At 48.7% G+C, this 16,780-nt stretch overlaps 1 protein-coding gene across 2 annotated transcripts in view; it reads left to right on the forward strand.

Moving 5' to 3' along the window:
* Window positions 1-15,713, forward strand: part of ENTPD2 (ectonucleoside triphosphate diphosphohydrolase 2) — a 39,294-nt gene extending 23,581 nt beyond the window's left edge. Inside the window, exons 3-10 of one of the 2 annotated variants that reach the window (XM_083423110.1) lie at window positions 3,242-3,392; window positions 5,283-5,442; window positions 5,859-6,086; window positions 6,733-7,002; window positions 9,720-9,839; window positions 10,870-11,004; window positions 13,185-14,843; window positions 15,102-15,713. In XM_083423110.1, the coding sequence (XP_083279236.1) occupies window positions 3,242-3,392; window positions 5,283-5,442; window positions 5,859-6,086; window positions 6,733-7,002; window positions 9,720-9,839; window positions 10,870-11,004; window positions 13,185-13,388 (1,268 nt within the window). In that variant the 3' untranslated portion in view covers window positions 13,389-14,843; window positions 15,102-15,713. Of the gene's footprint in view, window positions 1-3,241; window positions 4,629-4,981; window positions 5,443-5,858; window positions 6,087-6,732; window positions 7,003-9,719; window positions 9,840-10,869; window positions 11,005-13,184; window positions 14,844-15,101 lie in introns of both variants that reach the window. The other variant, XM_083423111.1, reaches the window with a different exon arrangement.
* The last annotated feature ends 1,067 nt before the right edge of the window (window positions 15,714-16,780 follow it).

The following is a 16,780-nucleotide window of genomic DNA, read 5'->3' on the forward strand; positions in this document are numbered from 1 at the left end:
CTTGGGTCAAAGTGGTGGCGCCTGCCTTGGGAGTGCGTTGTGGCGGCTGGCTCTGATCTGGCCATTGTCTGAGCTTTCCAATCTGGCTTTTGTACAGTGGACATGCCACAGGAGAAGCTGGGTTGGCCGGTCCACTATTTTCTCCCTTTCCCTTTTCCCACGGAGCGCCAGACAAAGAACCAGCCTCGCCCACCTGCTTTGAAATCTTTAGTGCCAACTTCCTTTTCTTTTTTTAAGGCAATGTGGTCTCTGTTCCAGAGCTGGCATCGGCTGGGCAAATGGCACAAAAGGCCCAGGTGCTTGTTTTCAAAACATAAAATAAGATGTCACAATGGGAGGCCAGGCAGAGAGCCAGGTGGGTGCTCTGCCCGTGCCAAACCAACAAATGGTTTTGGGACCCAGAGGGTGGCTCAACAGGGCGTGCCACGGCGATGTAAAGGGCACAAGTTAATCTCCTGGCCATTTCATGCTGGCTCTACACAACTTTGGGGAAAGCTAGGAGGACTTTGGGATGCGGGTGGCGCTGTAGGTTAAACCACAGAGCCTAGGCCTTGCCGATCAGAAGGTCGGCGGTTCGAATCCCCGTGACGGGGTGAGCCCGTTGCTCGGTCCCTGCTCCTGCCCACCTAGCAGTTCAAAAGCACGTCAAAGTGCAAGCAGATAAATAGGTACCACTCCTGCAGGAAGGTAAACGGCATTTCTGTGTGCTGCTCTGGTTCACCAGAAGCGGCTTAGTCATGCTGGCCACATGACCCGGAAGCTGTACGCCGGCTCCCTTGGCCAATAAAGCGAGATGAGCGCCGCAACCCCAAAGTCGGCCACAACTGGACCTAATGGTCAGGGGTCCCTTTACCTTTAGGAGGACTTTATCCAAATGGTGGTGTAGTAAATTTCGTCAGTAACCATGCCACTGTGATGTTTAAGGCAACTTTACTTGCTCAGAGCAGTGGCCACTGGGAACCCACAAAAGTGGGGCCCCCAGCCCCATAAATTACACAGGCTTATATGGAGGCATTCCCTCCATATGGTGGGGAGGGCCAGGGGTGCTGTAGCCCTGGGCACATGATTTTGAGGGGGTGCGAGCCAGGCTACCCCACGCATGGATCCCCGCCCTGGGCCCTGAAGCCTGGCCTGGCCTTTCTGCTGTGCCCTCCAGCCCCCTCTCTGAACGGCCACCCAGTCAGTGTTGGGGCGATGCAGATTCTCCTAACGATATCATTGCACACACTCTGCTTACATCTTCTCACATGTAGGCTCCCTATCCATGTGACCTATGGAAGAGTCATAGCTCAGCTGACAGAGCACCTGCCTTGCAAGCGGAAGGTTGTAGGTTCAATCCCTGCCAGCATCTCAAAGTAGTGAAAAAATGAACTTATGCTGCCAATTCTCATAGTAGACCAGTATGAAGTAAGCAGCACATAAGCGGCACACAAAACACTAACAAAGCATTCTATGTTCTAAATCTTATATTAATAATCCAAAAATTGAGAGAGTTATGTACAAGATCTACTACAGAAGCCACAAACAGAAAACTCATTCAAATTGTGTCCAAAAGGAAGATTCAGTCTTTAAAGTTCCTTTAGCCAGGCTCCTGTTAGATATCAACAAAGGTAAGTTTGATCAAACGAAGTGTCGGCGATGTTACATTCAAGGGTCAGATATCAACGAAGATAAGATATCAACGAAGATATCAACGTTTGATCAAACTTAACTTTGTTGATATCTGCAGGAGCCTGGCTAAAGGAACTTTGAATCTTGCTTTTGGACACAATTTGAATGAGTTTTCTGTTTGTGACTTCTGTAGTAGATCTTGTACATAGCTCTCTCAATTTTTGGTTTATTAATATAAGATTTAGAACGTAGAATGGTTTGTTAGCATCTCAAAGTAGGGCTAGGAGAGACTCCGTGCCTGAAACTCTTGAGAGCTATTGCCAGTCAGTGTAGACAATACTGAGTGTAGACAAGACCAATAGTCTGACTCCATATGAGGCAGCTTTCTATGTTCTAGGGCATGGGTGTCAAACACAAGGCCCGTGGGCCGAATCCGGCCCGCCAGACCTCGTCATGTGGCCCGTGTAGCCGCCGGCGGCCGCCGGCCGCCAGCCTTCACCTTTTATTCTCGCTGGTTTTTTTTTGACACAAGAAAGCCGCCTCTTCAGCGCATGCGCGGCAGCCTACAAGCCAGAGAACGTCTGCCCTCTAGCGGCGCCAGCTGTTCTACACAGGAAACCTCCACTTTACATGCATTCAGGAAATCTCCACTTGTTTTTATATTGAGCGCATGCTTACATTATTACAAAAAACAGTAATAATTGAATGCAGTGACAGTAATTTATGATAATAAAGAGTGGACACATACAGATACAACCGGCCCTTTGAGGGTGACCAAACTGCTGATGCGGCCCCTGATGAATTTGAGTTTGACACCCCTGTTCTATGGCAATCTATATACCTAAACAGGAAACTAAGGGCTCCTCCACACTTCCGCTTGTCCCGCTGCTTTCCCCCAGGAAAACCCATTCTTTACCACTGAATTGGAGCAAACATCAATCAGATTTCCCCGCAGATGAACGTTTGCTCCAATTCAGCTCCAAATAGTGAGTTTTCCCAGGGAAAGTGGCGGAACAAGCAGAAAACTGCTTGGACGTGCTTTCTAGGTCAGGGACCAGAGGAAGTGTGGATGAACCCTAACACAGAGAGTCTAATTTCAGATGTTCTTTGGAACACTGTCTCAAGGGGATGGCCATGGCTCAATGGTAGAGCATCTTCCTTGCAGCAGAAGGTCCCAGGTGTTCACTCCTCAGTGGCATCTCCAGGCTCCCTGTCTGAAATCCTGGAGAGCCATTGCTATCAATCAGTGTAGACAATACTGAGCTAAATAGATCAAAGGCCTGAGCTAAATAGATCAAAGGCCTATGTTCCTGCTTATGCCTACGTCAATACGGCCACCCACCACACCACACCACCCACCTGCCAACCACTTGATGTCACCATGGCACCAGACGATTGACACCTGCGGAGTTCAGTGGCGGTCACTGTGTGATTGGAGGTGACAGAAGCCACCTCTGAAGATGTACTTTCTGTGCCATTGGCTGATTGGCGCTGGGAATTCACTTCCAGAGAGGCTCCCTCTGACCAATGACCAACTGGCATGGTCAGTGCCACCTTCTCCTTCGAATGCCCATCCCCTACTGTGCCCCTAGACTGGGAATGATGGCTTTGTCTCTGGTTGAATCCGCAGGTGGTGGCATCTCCAGCTACGTTGCAGACCCCTCAGCAGCTGGACGGAGCTTGCAGGCGTGTCTTGACCAGGCCCAGAATGATGTTCCGAAGGAGAGGCATGCAGCCACCCCTCTGTACCTGGGAGCCACGGCCGGCATGCGACTGCTCAAGTGAGAACTCCGTAGCCTAGGCTGGCGTCTCGGGGCATTTTTTCATGCTTCTGTCTATCATTGCCATGTCATCCTCATCACTGGTTGTCATGGCTGCAGCTCCCCAGGAACTGGCTTTCAGAGGTAGACTGCCTCTAAAGCTGGGGGCTCCAGACAACCATCATGACTGGCTCCTCCTCCTCCCTTGAATTTGTCTAGTCTCTTTCTGAAGCCACCTAAGCCAGTGGTATCTTGTGGCAGTGAGTTCCATCGTTTGCTTGAACCTGCTGCCCATCAACTTAATTCTAGTATTACAAGGCGGGGGAGGAACCTCTCTCTCTCTCTTTCTCTCTCTCTCTCTCTCTCTCTCTCTCTCACTCACACACACACACACACACACACCCCTTTCATGCATTTTAACTTTTGAATATCACATGCATGCTTGTGTGTTTGCATGTGTGTTTAAATTTTGCAATTATAACCCACTTTATTATTATTTTGGAGCATGATTTATCTCTGCCACATAGGATTACACATTTATTTTATTTATTTTGTTTCAGAAAATTTATACCCCTCTTGATTGTAAAACACACACACACACACACACACACTGCAAAACAGTTCACAAAAAAAGAAAAATCAATAAAATTGTCAATAAGAAAAACAATTTAAGACTTTCGAAAAGTTAGAGTAACAACAGAGTAAAAACAAATCAAAACTTTGCACCAACTCTCTAAACATCTGTGTAGGTGCTGCCACACTAAAAGATCAAATTGTTAAATTTGCACACGTAGCGCTGATCACAATTGCTCATGCCCACAGTTTCTTTGAAGGGTGTTGACCATCACCAGTGCCCAGTGAGTATGCTGTGTGCACATGAGCAATCAGTGTGTGTGCATTGGGGTTCTAACAGGCCCCCCAAACTGTTAACAATATGCTTATGATAATATTTTATTCTCTTGTTAATTATGCTGTTTCGAAGGTTAATTTTATATTTGACTTCCTTTCACTTTGAATCTTTTGGATTATATTTTAGTTTCCTGTTGCTTTGAATGTTGCTCTGAATGTTTGACTTTCTTCAGCAGTGTTTTATTCTGGATTGTTTTATTTGATGCTTCAGTGTGGTAGACAGCACTGAGGCCCCCCCCCCTTAAAAATATAAAACAGCATAGAAATGCAATGAATGAACAACAACAGCAACAAGACAACACTCGCCACCCAGTTCAGTTTTGTCTGCTTTGCACTATTTGCTGTTGAGTAGGGAGAGACACAGGTGGTGCTGTGTCCAGAAACTAGGACTTGCCAATCAGAAGGTTAGTGGTTCGAATCCCCGCGACGGGGTGAGCTCCCATTGCTCTGTCCCAGCTGCTGCCAACCTAGGAGTTTGAAAGCATGCCAGTGCAAGTAGATAAATAGGTACCGCTCTGGCGGGAAGGTAAATGGCATTTTCGTGCACTGCTCTGGTTCACCAGAAGTGGCTTAGTCATGCTGGCCTCATGACCCAGAAGCTGTACGCTGGCTCCCTCGGCCAATAAACCGAGATGAGCATCACAACCTCAGAGTCGTCCGTGACTGGACCTAATGGTCGGGGTCCCTTTACCTTTACCTAGGGGGAGTTGAAGGAAGGGCCTTAGTTCAGTGGTAGCATCTGCCCTGCAATCAGAACGTCCCAGGTTCAATCCCTGTCATCTCCAGGTACGCTTGTGAGACACCCCCTGCCTGAAACCCTGGACAGCTGCTGCCAGTTAGTGCAGACAGTACTGAGCGAGGTGGACCAATGGTTGGACTCACTATAAGGCAGCTTCCTAGGTTCCCATGTTTCTGCACCCATGAATCTAGCTGGCTGCTTGGGTCACTGGTGTCCAACTTGCAGCCTGATCTAAACAAATGTTCTTGTTGTTTTTTGGGCAGTCTCACTGACCCCGAGGCTTCGGACAGGGTCCTTGCAGCTGTGAGCTCCACTATGAAGCAGTACCCCTTTGACTTCCGTGGAGCGAAGATCCTGAGCGGAGAGGATGAGGGTGTGTTTGGCTGGGTCACAGCTAACTACCTCCTGGAGAACTTCATCAAGGTAGAAGAGTCTTTCTTTCTATCCCCGACCCCTTTTTACTATATTAAACGTGAACCAAAGTCATTCACTGCCAGGTGTGGAACAGGACATTGCGACAGAGCAGTTTCTGTCGCCCCAAAGGCTTTGCATACAATGGTTAAAGCCGGAGAGGTTCCCTCTGGGTTCTGCTGGACTCCAGCTCACATCAGCTCCTGCCTGCAGGCCCAGTGCTCAGGGGTGGAGGGAGTTGGTCCACCAACATCTGCCAGGGCACAGGTTCCTCATAAGAGAAACTCACCATGCAGAGAAAAAAGCATGCCTTGTAGAAAGGATGAGCATTTGGGTGCTCTGGCAAACTAAGTCAAGAGCCAGAAGGCCAGTTCTGTGCTTCGAAGGCAGCTCCTTTAAGGTGACCATTCTTGTTCCTTTTAATTCAGTACGGGTGGATTGGACAGTGGGTCCATCCCAAGAAGAAGACCGTGGGTGCCATGGACCTGGGAGGAGCTTCCACCCAAATCACCTTTGAGACAAAAGAGACTATCGAGACACCGGCCAACGAGGTGATGCTGCGGCTGTACGGGCAGACCTACAAGGTCTACACACACAGTTTCCTCTGCTACGGCAGGGACCAGATCCTGAAGAAGCTTCTGTCCAAGGTGCTGAAGGTAAGGGAGTAGGGTTGGAGGTGAGACATCTGGAGGCTGCCATCCTAGTACAAAATTTCCAGTGGTAAGAGGCTTCCTCTGGACTTTCCTTCATTGGCTGTCTACCAGGGATTCTTTAGTTGAGATTCCTGCATTGCAGAGGGTTGGACTGGGTGACCCTCAGAGTCCCTTCCAACTCCACAATTCAATGATAGTACAAACTCCAGGGGACGCAGGTGGTACTGCAGTCTAAACCACAGAGCCTATGGCTAGCTGATCAGAAGGTTGGCGGTTCGAATCCCACGACGGGGTGAGCTCCCTTTGTTCAGACACAGCTCCTGCCCACCTAGCAGTTCGAAAGCACATCAAGTGCAAGTAGATAAATAGGTACAGCTCCAGCGGGAAGGTAAACGGCGTTTCTGTGCGCTGCACTGGTTCGCCAGAAGCGGCTTAGTCCTGCTGGCCACATGACCTGGAAGCTGTATGCGGACAAACGCCGGCTCCCTCAGCCTATAGAGCGAGATGAGTGCCGCAACCCCAGAGTCGTCCGCGACTAGACCTAATGGTCAGGGGTCCCTTTACCTTTACTTTTTACAAACTCCAGAGAATCCCAAAGGGCCTGGTGTTTGGTTGGTTGACTCAGACTGGTTATTTTCACCCACAACAGGCCGAAAGGTATGTTCTCCAGGTGAGCAACCCCTGCTGGCCCACAGGATACTGGAAGAACTTCACAGCGGGAAGCATCTATGACTCGCCATGCACTGAAGCGGAGAAGCCGACCAGCTACTTCCCCACCGCTATAGTCAACATGAGCGGCTCTGGAAATGCAGCCAAGTGCCAGCAGCACGTGGAAAGCCTCTTCCAGTTTACTCCGTGCCCCTATTCCCACTGCTCCTTTGACCACGTCTTCCAGCCAAGTGTCACAGGGAACTTCATCGTGAGTAGCTCAAGGCGGCGGAATGTCATGGGAGAAGGGAGGCGTACTTTGAGCCTTGGCTCAAATAGCAGGACCAGTATTCAGAATACACAAAGCACAGATGGAAAGGGGTGCCTCTGGGCATGTGCAGAGCGCATTGCATTTGCCGCCAATTAATCAGGGTCTTGCAAAGGATTTAAGGGGAAGGGGGCAACTTGAATAAAATATTTCAGGGGTGGGGGGAGTCCGCAGATAAACCCTGCTCCACATAATAAGTAACAAAATGCAGTGCACACACAGCATTTAAATGGCAACCCCCGTCAACTTTGGGGGTAGTGGTGGCCCTCTCAAATATTTTATTGGGGGGCTGAAGGGACCTTGGCCCCTAGGAGTTGGCTCCTATGATGCTTTGTTTTGTGTGTCTACTTTTATTGGTCTGTGACTGTATGAACAATTCATTCATTTGGATTACTTAAATGAATACCTGCGTCTCTGTTTTCTAGTTTCAGGGATTTTGTAAACTACTGCCCCCTACTGGGGAATGTTTGAATAACACCCCATTTTCCCCTAAACAATTTGGGATATTGTTTGTTTGCACCATTGGTCCATGCGGTGTGCATCTTTCCACCTGCTTACAGGATTCTGACCTGTGGCCCATGGACCACTGCTAGGCCCCTGTAGACTTTTAATTCTTGAATTTGGAAGGTGGGAAGAATACATGGGCAGAGAGGGGTGTTATTCAAATACATTTATAAAACATTCAGCATTATAAAACAAAAGGCATCTCAGTAAAACACCTCCACGAATATTTTCTGTAGCCGTGGTAACATTTTGCCAAATTAGTCCCTTCCTTCTGGAAATGTTTTCCAAACTCTCTTCTGCATAAAGTGCATTTAACTAGGAAACTTAATGGATTCTAGCATTTCCCAAAACTTACCATGACAGTTAGTTATTGGCTGTCAGGCCTATTTATTTAATGAAAACAACACTTTGCTATCCATATATTGGCAGCGGCCAATGGGTTTAAATAATAACCTCTGCTCGATTTGGATGTTTCAGCAACTTTGCGGCTGATTAAGCCAATAACTGGGTTGAAACAAATAAACAAAAAACACACCACAGTCTATTGCTCATGACAGTGGTGTAGAGGGGGAGGGCAGGGGGGCTGTGTCCCCGGGTGCAGAATCTTGGGGGGGGGACCAGGTGCCCCCCTCATGTGCTTGGCATGCGAGCACCTGGCTGCCAGCTGAAGGGAGTTGCATGAACACAGACGGGCGGCCGCTTCCATGCCAGGCAGGGGTGGTGCGGAGGGTAAAGAGACCCTCCATGCTGTGCCCCCGTCTAGTGGTGGCAATGGTGAGGGCTGGGTAAGCAGGCTCCATCCCCACCCCCCAGGGGGAGTGCACACTTGCTCCCGCCCCCCGGGCACTGTCAGACAGTACTACAACCCTGGCTCATGAGTCCTAACCTCAGCATATGACCACAAGATATTAAGTAAAATAAGGGCATTAGAAGAGCTTGCAGCCCATCTAGTCCAGCATGCTGTCCTCAAAGTGGCCAAGCAAAATAATAATAATAATATAATAATTTATTATTTATACCCCGCCCATCTGGCCGGGCTTCCCCAGCCACTCTGGGCGGCTTCCAACAGAATATTAAAATACCGTAATGCATCAAACATTAAAAGCTTCCCTAAACAGAGCTGCCTTCAGATGTCTTCTAAAAGTCTGGTAGTTGTTCTTCTCTTTGACATCTGGTGGGAGGGCGTTCCACAGGGCGGGTGCCACCACTGAGAAGGCCCTCTGCCTGGTTCCCTGTAACTTAAAAGTCTATTATGAGAAGCCCACCAGCAGGACCTTCGTGCAAGAGCTGTCTCCCCTTCTGTGCTTTCCAGCAACGTGTCATGGACTGGCTGGATTCAGAGAAGTGGTGGGAGGCAGGGGAAGAAGGCTGAAAGCCAGGGGATTGGTGTCAGGAGGACCCTGAGTGGTCAGAGGGAGAAGAGGGAGCAGACTGGGAGGAGGAGGTGTCAGAAGCAGGAGGGGAGACTGGGTTTGGTGAGTGAGAAGTGGCTGTGGCAGAGCACAGATCAGACTCCAAGGCAGTAGCTGATGCCAGGGAGTCTCCCACTCCTGCTTTGACCAGCAACCTTCCCCTCTGGTCCAGAACACACAGAGAAATCAAATATGCGGAGACGTGGCCTAAGACTGTGTGGGAAAGTTCCTGGAGAGGAGGAGCCCCTGGGAAGGGGGGGGGGACCTTCAGTCCTCACAACTGCTTCATCAGGGGAAGACCTCCTAGAAAGCGTTGCTGAGACCACTGGGCTGGAGCTGTGGTCTGTCTCCTTGAATGAAGAATTAACTTCACTGGTCTCATAGCATTTATGGTACTGTTGCTGACCTACACCTGACCGGCCCTGACACAACTGGTATTAAGAAGCATTTCTGCCTCTGACTGTGGAGTCGGAGCATAGTCATCATGGATAGGGGCCACTTATAGCCCCCCCCCCTACATAAATTTGTCCTCCTTTAAGGCCATCCAAGTTGCAAACCAGCAGTACCTCTGCCGGAGGGAGTTCCATGGTTTAGCTTGGTGCTATGTAAATAGGTCCTTTTAAAAAAAAATAATAAATAATAATGAAATGAAATTGATCATTATAATGACCAGGAAGTGCGACCAGTGGTATGCCACACCCTCCTCACCTTCTTCTTCTCCTTCCTCCTCCTCCTCCTCAACAGGCCTTCTCTGCCTTCTTCTACACTGTGGACTTCATCCAGACACAAATGAAGAGACATGTGGCCACCCCAAGCGACCTGGAGCAGGCTGCTAACGAAATATGCAGCGCAACTTGGTCTGAGGTGGGTTTCCTCGTAAGGGGGGCTTTTCCGATGCAAACTGAAGCACGCACCAGACATTTAGGTCCTGGCTGTTTAAGAAGAAATCAGATTTTTCAAAATATTTCAGTTTCAGCTGTAGGGTAGCATGGTGTACAGTGCAGATACATCCAACCTTCTTAGACCCAGGGCCCAATTTTACCCAAACATGCATTTGGGGGACCCATATCTTAGTCTTTTATCTTATATTTCTGCTGTGACCCTCCTTGGATCAGGCTGCGACCCACTGGCAGGTCCCAGCCCACCAGTTGAAGACCAGTGGATGGTGTTGGGGCAGGATCCTGAGCTGCGAAGCTCACATTGAGTGACTCATTCTCTCTCTCACTTAGCCTAACCTACTTCACAGGGCTGTTGAGACAAAATGGTGTGTGGGTATGGGAGGGAGAGGAAGAGGAAGAGGAAGAGGGAGAGAGAGAGAGAACCTTGTGTGCCACCTTGTGTTTCTTGAGGGAAAGGCAAAGTGTAAGTGGAGCAAGGACCATACCTGTTGTGATTCCTTCACCACAGGGGGTCGAAGTAGGTGGCCCTTTGTCTCCCTTCCAGCTCTTCCATTCTGTGGTTCTATGGTTGCTTTCCTTCAGGACCAGGAAAGAGGCAAAAACAGGGACAAAGGAAAAATACAGCCATGCAAAATTAAGGAAAGGGCAGAGGGCTCTGCAATGCCCCTTTTTGGATGGCTGGAGATGTCCTGGAAGCTGGGAGGTTAATTTTGTGGGTGACATAACTGGGATTAGAAGACAGCTCTTAACACAACAATGAGGGGTCCTTTTCAGCCAGATGGCTGCACTTCCTCACAGGAAACCCTCCAGGCCAGTGAGTCCGGGGTAGGAGAATGGGTTGAGAATGGGAATGAGTACCCTGTGACAGCCAGGAACACCCTCCCCTCAGGTGGGACAGGACCCAAGGAGATTGGGAGGGGGCAGTCAGAGTTGTGCTTTGCATTTGAGAAGAATATCAAGCCTTTTCTCTTCCCTCCTCTCTTCTGTAAATCTAGCTTCTGGAGAAAGCACCAGGCCTAGAGAAGAGGCTTCCCGATTACTGCTCAGCGACCACCTTCATCTACCTCATCCTCACGCGGGGCTACAAATTTGACAACAGCACCTTCCCCAACATCGCCTTCCAAAAAAAGGTAAGAGCCTAAGAAGAGGCTGCAGGATCAGGCCAAGGGACCATCAGGTCCAGCATTCTGTTCTCACAGTGGCCAGCCAGGTGCAAGCCGGGCCCCAGCACAAGAGCCATCTCCCCTCATGAGGTTTACAGAAGCTGGCATTCAGAAGCATGCCAGAAGCAGACCCATCCAAATTGGTGGCCATCACTTCCTCCTGTGGGAGAGAGTTCCCTAGTTTAACTAGGCTCTGTGTTAAAAAGGACTTCCTTATATCGGTATTGGGACACGGGTGGCGCTGTGGGTTAAAGCCTCAGCACCTAGGACTTGCCGATCGAAAGGTCGGCGGTTCGAATCCCCGCGGCGGGGTGCACTCCCGTCGTTCGGTCCCAGCGCCTGCCAACCTAGCAGTTCGAAAGCACCCTCGGGTGCAAGTAGATAAATAGGGACCGCTTACCAGCGGGAAGGTAAACGGCGTTCCGTGTGCTGCGCTGGCTCGCCAGATGCAGCTTGTCATGCTGGCCACGTGACCCAGAAGTGTCTGCGGACAGCGCTGGCTCCCGGCCTATAGAGTGAGATGAGCGCACAACCCTAGAGTCTGGCAAGACTGGCCCGTACGGGCAGGGGTACCTTTACCTTTACCTTTTTATATCGGTGCTGGATCTTCCAACTTTCAGGTTCATTGGATGTCCACAGGTTCTGGCGTTAAGTGAGAGGAATAAAAGCTTTTCTCCATCCACTTCTATCATGTCCCCTCTTACTAGGCTTTCCTCTAAACTAAAGAGTCCTGGGCCACCATGCCATTAAAACCCTATGATACCCCTTTAAAGAGTGCTGGCTTCCCCCAAAGAACCCCGGGAACTGTAGTTTGTTAAGGGTGCTGAGAGCTGTTAGAAGGCCCCTATTCCCCGTCTCTGAGCTACAATTCCCAGAGTGGAACTTGAAGGTGGTGGAACACTGGGAATTGCAGCTCTCTGAGGGGACTCCCAAAAACTTCCAGCACCCTTAATGAACTACAGCTCCCAAATAATTCTTTGGGAGAAACTAGCACTGTTTAAAGGAGTATCGTGTCTCTTTCAATATATGGCGTGAATGTGGCCCAAGTCTATAATACATACACAAAGTGTACCTAAGTGCATAATTTGAATTTAGATGTAGACCTAGGTAGAGAATGATCTATATTTAAATTAAACATGTTCATTCTGTTACCGCCTAAGTTTATCTTTTGCTGCTTGCTATCTGTCTCAGATGCCAACCAACATGTTTCAATAACCAATACGAGTCTCCCCACCCCCCAAAAAAAACCAGTTGTGCTTTTGGTAACCTGTATTCCGCCTGCAAAAAAGCATCGAATCATAGAATCATAGAGTTGGAATTGACCACAAGGGCCATCGAGTCCAACCCCCTGCCAAGCAGGAAACACCATCAGAGCACTCCTGACATATGGTTGTCAAGCCTCTGCTTAAAGACCTCCAAAGAAGGAGACTCCACCACACTCCTTGGCAGCAAATTCCACTGTCGAACAGCTCTTACTGTCAGGAAGTTCTTCCTACTTGTTTAGGTGGAATCTTCTTTCTTGTAGTTTGGATCCATTGCCCCATGTCCGCTTCTCTGGAGCAGCAGAAAACAACCTTTCTCCCTCCTCTATGTGACATCCTTTTATATATTTGAACATGGCTATCATATCAAGAAAGAAGATTCCACCTAAACATTAGGAAGAACTTCCTGACAGTAAGAGCTGTTCGACAGTGGAATTTGCTGCCAAGGAGTGTGGTGGAGTCTCCTTCTTTGGAGGTCTTTAAGCAGAGGCTTGACAACCATATGTCAGGAGTGCTCTGATGGTGTTTCCTGCTTGGCAGGGGGTTGGACTCGATGGCCCTTGTGGTCTCTTCCAACTCTATGATTCTATGATCACCCCTTAACCTCCTCTTCTCCAGGCTAAACATGCCCAGCTCCCTTAGCCGTTCCTCATAAGGCATCGTTTCCAGGCCTTTGACCATTGACCAAGCAGTTATGATCTTAGCAACATGAATTCTTCTGGAACATGCAGGGCCCTGTTGTTTGATGAAGATGCAGGGAGTTTTGAGAGGGGACCTGCTGATCGCTGTGGTGTTCGGGCGAGGGAGTGCTTTGAAGTAGCCACAGGAGAAGCGTTGCCAGTTGTGTGAGTCTTTTTACAACATTTTCTTTGTTCCTACATGCAGGCTGGGGACACATCCATCGGCTGGGCCTTGGGATACATGCTGAACCTCACCAACATGATTCCGCCCGAGGAGACTGGCTTCTGGAAGGGCACAGCGTACGGCCCCTGGGTTGGCGCGGTCCTCCTCTTCGTTGCCATCATCCTGGTCACTGTGGCGAGCATCTTCTGTCTGCTGAGATCCACCAGGGGACGGGGAATGATGTAAAGGGCAGTCCTGAGCAGGTGGGAGCCCAGTACGGTGGGGTTTATGTGAAGATGGCGGGTCTTCCTGGGCCACATCCAATGTCCAGCCTGACCACACGGCTTGTTGGCTTGGATCCCCTTTGGAGATCAGAACCCATTCCTCACATGCCCCACACCCCAAACCACAACTACAGCCTAGAGGGAGAGGAGATGGAGACTGATGCTGGACAAAAGAAGAGTTTATCTGAGGCTTGTGACGAAGCCCTTGTTTGGATCCAAGAGTGCTGCAGTCTGAACAATCGACTTCCCTCATTTTCTTCCATTGTTGAAGAGCCAGTGAAAATCACAAGGAGTGGTTGTGGTTGTTCTTGTTTTCTTTTAATAAGGACCCCAGCTGAAAGCAAGGTTTTTCTGGACTTCCACCCACTCCTCTGCTCTGCTTGCATATCTGTTACTTATTGAAGCTCAGGGACTTATTGAATCTGCCATGAATGCTTTGTTCTTGGTGAGGCTCCAGCACTGGGAAGAAATGTTGGGTGGGGGGAATGGGGGGGCTCAACTTTTTGCATTACAAATAGACCAGTGTGGCTGAAATCTGGCACTGTAGATAAGCACCAGGTGTGGCACAAATTACACCAGTGATGTGGGCACCTGTGGTTCTGCTTTCTTTGAGCTCCCCCAGGGCCACCCAACCATTGAGCAAAGCGAGGCAGCAGGTGCGGGGGGCTGAGAGGCGGCAGAGAGACCTCTGCGTGCAGATCAGCGGTAGAGCCTTCTTTCCATGCAGAAGGTTCAGTCCTTGGTTACACCTCCATATAGGACTGGGAATGTCCCCTGCCTGAACCCCTGCTATCGGACAAGGCTGATCTAAGTGGATCAGACTCAATAGAAGGTCGCTTTCTAAGTTATTGGCCCCTGAGCCAACTTGCTGCCCATGGGAGCTTTGGAGAATGCTGCCATGGTTGAAGTAAGATGGGACAGCCACTCTAGTCAACTATCCAGGAGTGGGATCTCTTGCCTTTTACCTCAGGCAGCAAAATGTCTGCCCCCACCTGACTTCTTAAAACTTCTTATGGTGGTCTGCTAACATTGCATTCAAGAGTCTCATCCAAAATTAAACACCAAAGACAAGTTTTGAATTTGAAGCCTACCCATAGTGGAGACTTCAAACTGGTTTAGTCTTCAATCCTGAACAGTCCTCACTTACCTGGGCATAAGCTCCACTGAACTTAGTGGAACTTGCTTCTGCGTAAATGTGGGTAGCAGGAATGCACCACTGATTTTTTAAAAGAATTATTATTGTTGTTGTTATTTGCTTGCTTTCCTGGAAACTCTGAACTGTGCAGGTGGAGGTGAAAGTGGTTGAAGGTCTCTGAAGGAGGAGCTGCAATTCCAGGATAAGGAAATCACTATTTTTTTTCATGAAAAATTGGTCTGCCAAAATTCCAGGTGGGGCAGCTGGCAAATTGCATTTACCGTATTTTTCGCTCTATAAGACGCACCAGACCACAAGACGCATCTAGTTTTTGGAGGAAGAAAACAAGAAAAAAAAAATTTCTGAATCTCAGAAGCCAGAACAGCAAGAGGGATCGCTGCGCAGTGAAAGCAGCAATCCCTCTTGCTGTTCTGGCTTCTGGGATAGTTGCGCAGCCTGCATTCACTCCGTAAGACGCACACACATTTCCCCTTACTTTATAGGAGGGAAAAAGTGAGTCTTATAGAGCAAAAAATACAGTAAATATACTGTACTAACTTGATTTGAAATAATTCGATGAGGGGTGGAGAGAGAAAACATAACACCACCCCTTCACAACGTTTGGCTGTTTTTACATCAAATACGCCTCCACATGTGGCTCATTTATTTCAGCATCCTGGTCTCACCTTGGATAACTGGACCTTGGTGCAAAACAGGCAAGCTCGCATTGGTTTCTTCCCCACCCCAATACTCCTTAGCATATTCTGCACCCTTAAAACAAAATGCAGCTGTATGTGTGATATATTCCATCTGTTTTCCTTTTAAAGAAAAACACGGCATGTCTTAAAAACACACACAAATAAAAACATCTCATAGATACCAACATTTGGCGTGCTCAGCTGAGGAGTTAGTTATTAATCATTGTGAGCCCCTGGTATGCCTCCAAACAGAGACTTCAGCATCAGGAGAGATTTTCTACCATTAAAATCCATTGCTTTCAGGGCTGGTTTCCAGACAGATTCACTGGTGTTGTGGAAGAAGGAGCCTGTCAATTTCAGTGGCTCCCCCATTTCTCATTCCCTTCATTATGTTGAATTTGCACCATTTTTGCATGTTTGTGATTCTTTTATTAAAAAATACATTAAAAATTCATGTGCATTTGTGTTTCGTTTCTCCTAACATAGAGATTTTTGAACACAATCTTGCCTAATAAAATGCACTGCTGCATGCTACTACTCCAGAGATTTCCCTGATGATGATGATGGTGATGATGATGATGGTGATTTATTATTTATACCTCGCCCATCTGGTTGGGTTTCCCCAGCCACTCTGGGCAGCTTCCAACAGAATATTAAAATACAATACAGTGGTACCTCGAGTTACAGATGCTTCAGGTTACATACGCTTCAGGTCACAGACTCCGCTAACCCAGAAATAGTACCTCGGTTTAAGAACTTTGCTTCAGGATGAGAACAGAAATCGTGCGGCAGTGGCAACAGCAGCATTGGGAGGCCCCATTAGCTAAAGTGGTACCTCAGGTTAAGAACAGTTTCAGGTTAAGAACAGATCTCCAGGACAAACTAAGTTCTTAACCCAAGGTACCACTGTAGCCTATTAAACATTAAAAGCTTCCCTAAAAAGGACTGCCTTCAGATGTCTTCTAAAAGTCTGGAAGTTGTTTTTCTCTTTGACATCTGGAGGGAGGGTGTTCCACAGGGCGGGTGCCACTACCAAGAAGGCCCTCTGCCTGGTTCCCTGTAACTTGGCTTCTTGCAGCGAAGGAACCACCAGAAGGCCCTCAGCACTGGACCTTAGTGTCGTGGCAGAACAATGGGGGTGGAAACGCTGCTTCAGGGATACTGGACCGATGCCATTTAGGGCTTTAAAGGTCAGCACCAACACTTTGAGTTGTGCTTGGAAGTGTACTGGGAGCCAATGCAGATCTCTCAGGACCGGTGTTATGTGGTCTTGGCAACCGTTCCCAGTCACCAGTCTAGCTGCCATATTCTGGATTAGTTGTAGTTTCCGAGTCACCTTCAAAAGTAGCCCCACATAGAGTGCATTGCAATAGTCCAAGCGAGAGATAACTAGAGCATGCACCACTCTGGTGAGACAGTCCGCGGGCAGGTAGGGCCTCAGCCTGCGTATCAGATGGAGCTGATAAACAGCTGCCCTGGAAACAGAATTGATCTGCGCCTCCATGGACAGCTGTGAGTCTA

This window comes from Podarcis tiliguerta (assembly GCF_965153285.1).
Source record: "Podarcis tiliguerta genome assembly, chromosome: Z".
In the NCBI taxonomy this organism is placed as follows: domain Eukaryota; kingdom Metazoa; phylum Chordata; class Lepidosauria; order Squamata; family Lacertidae; genus Podarcis; species Podarcis tiliguerta.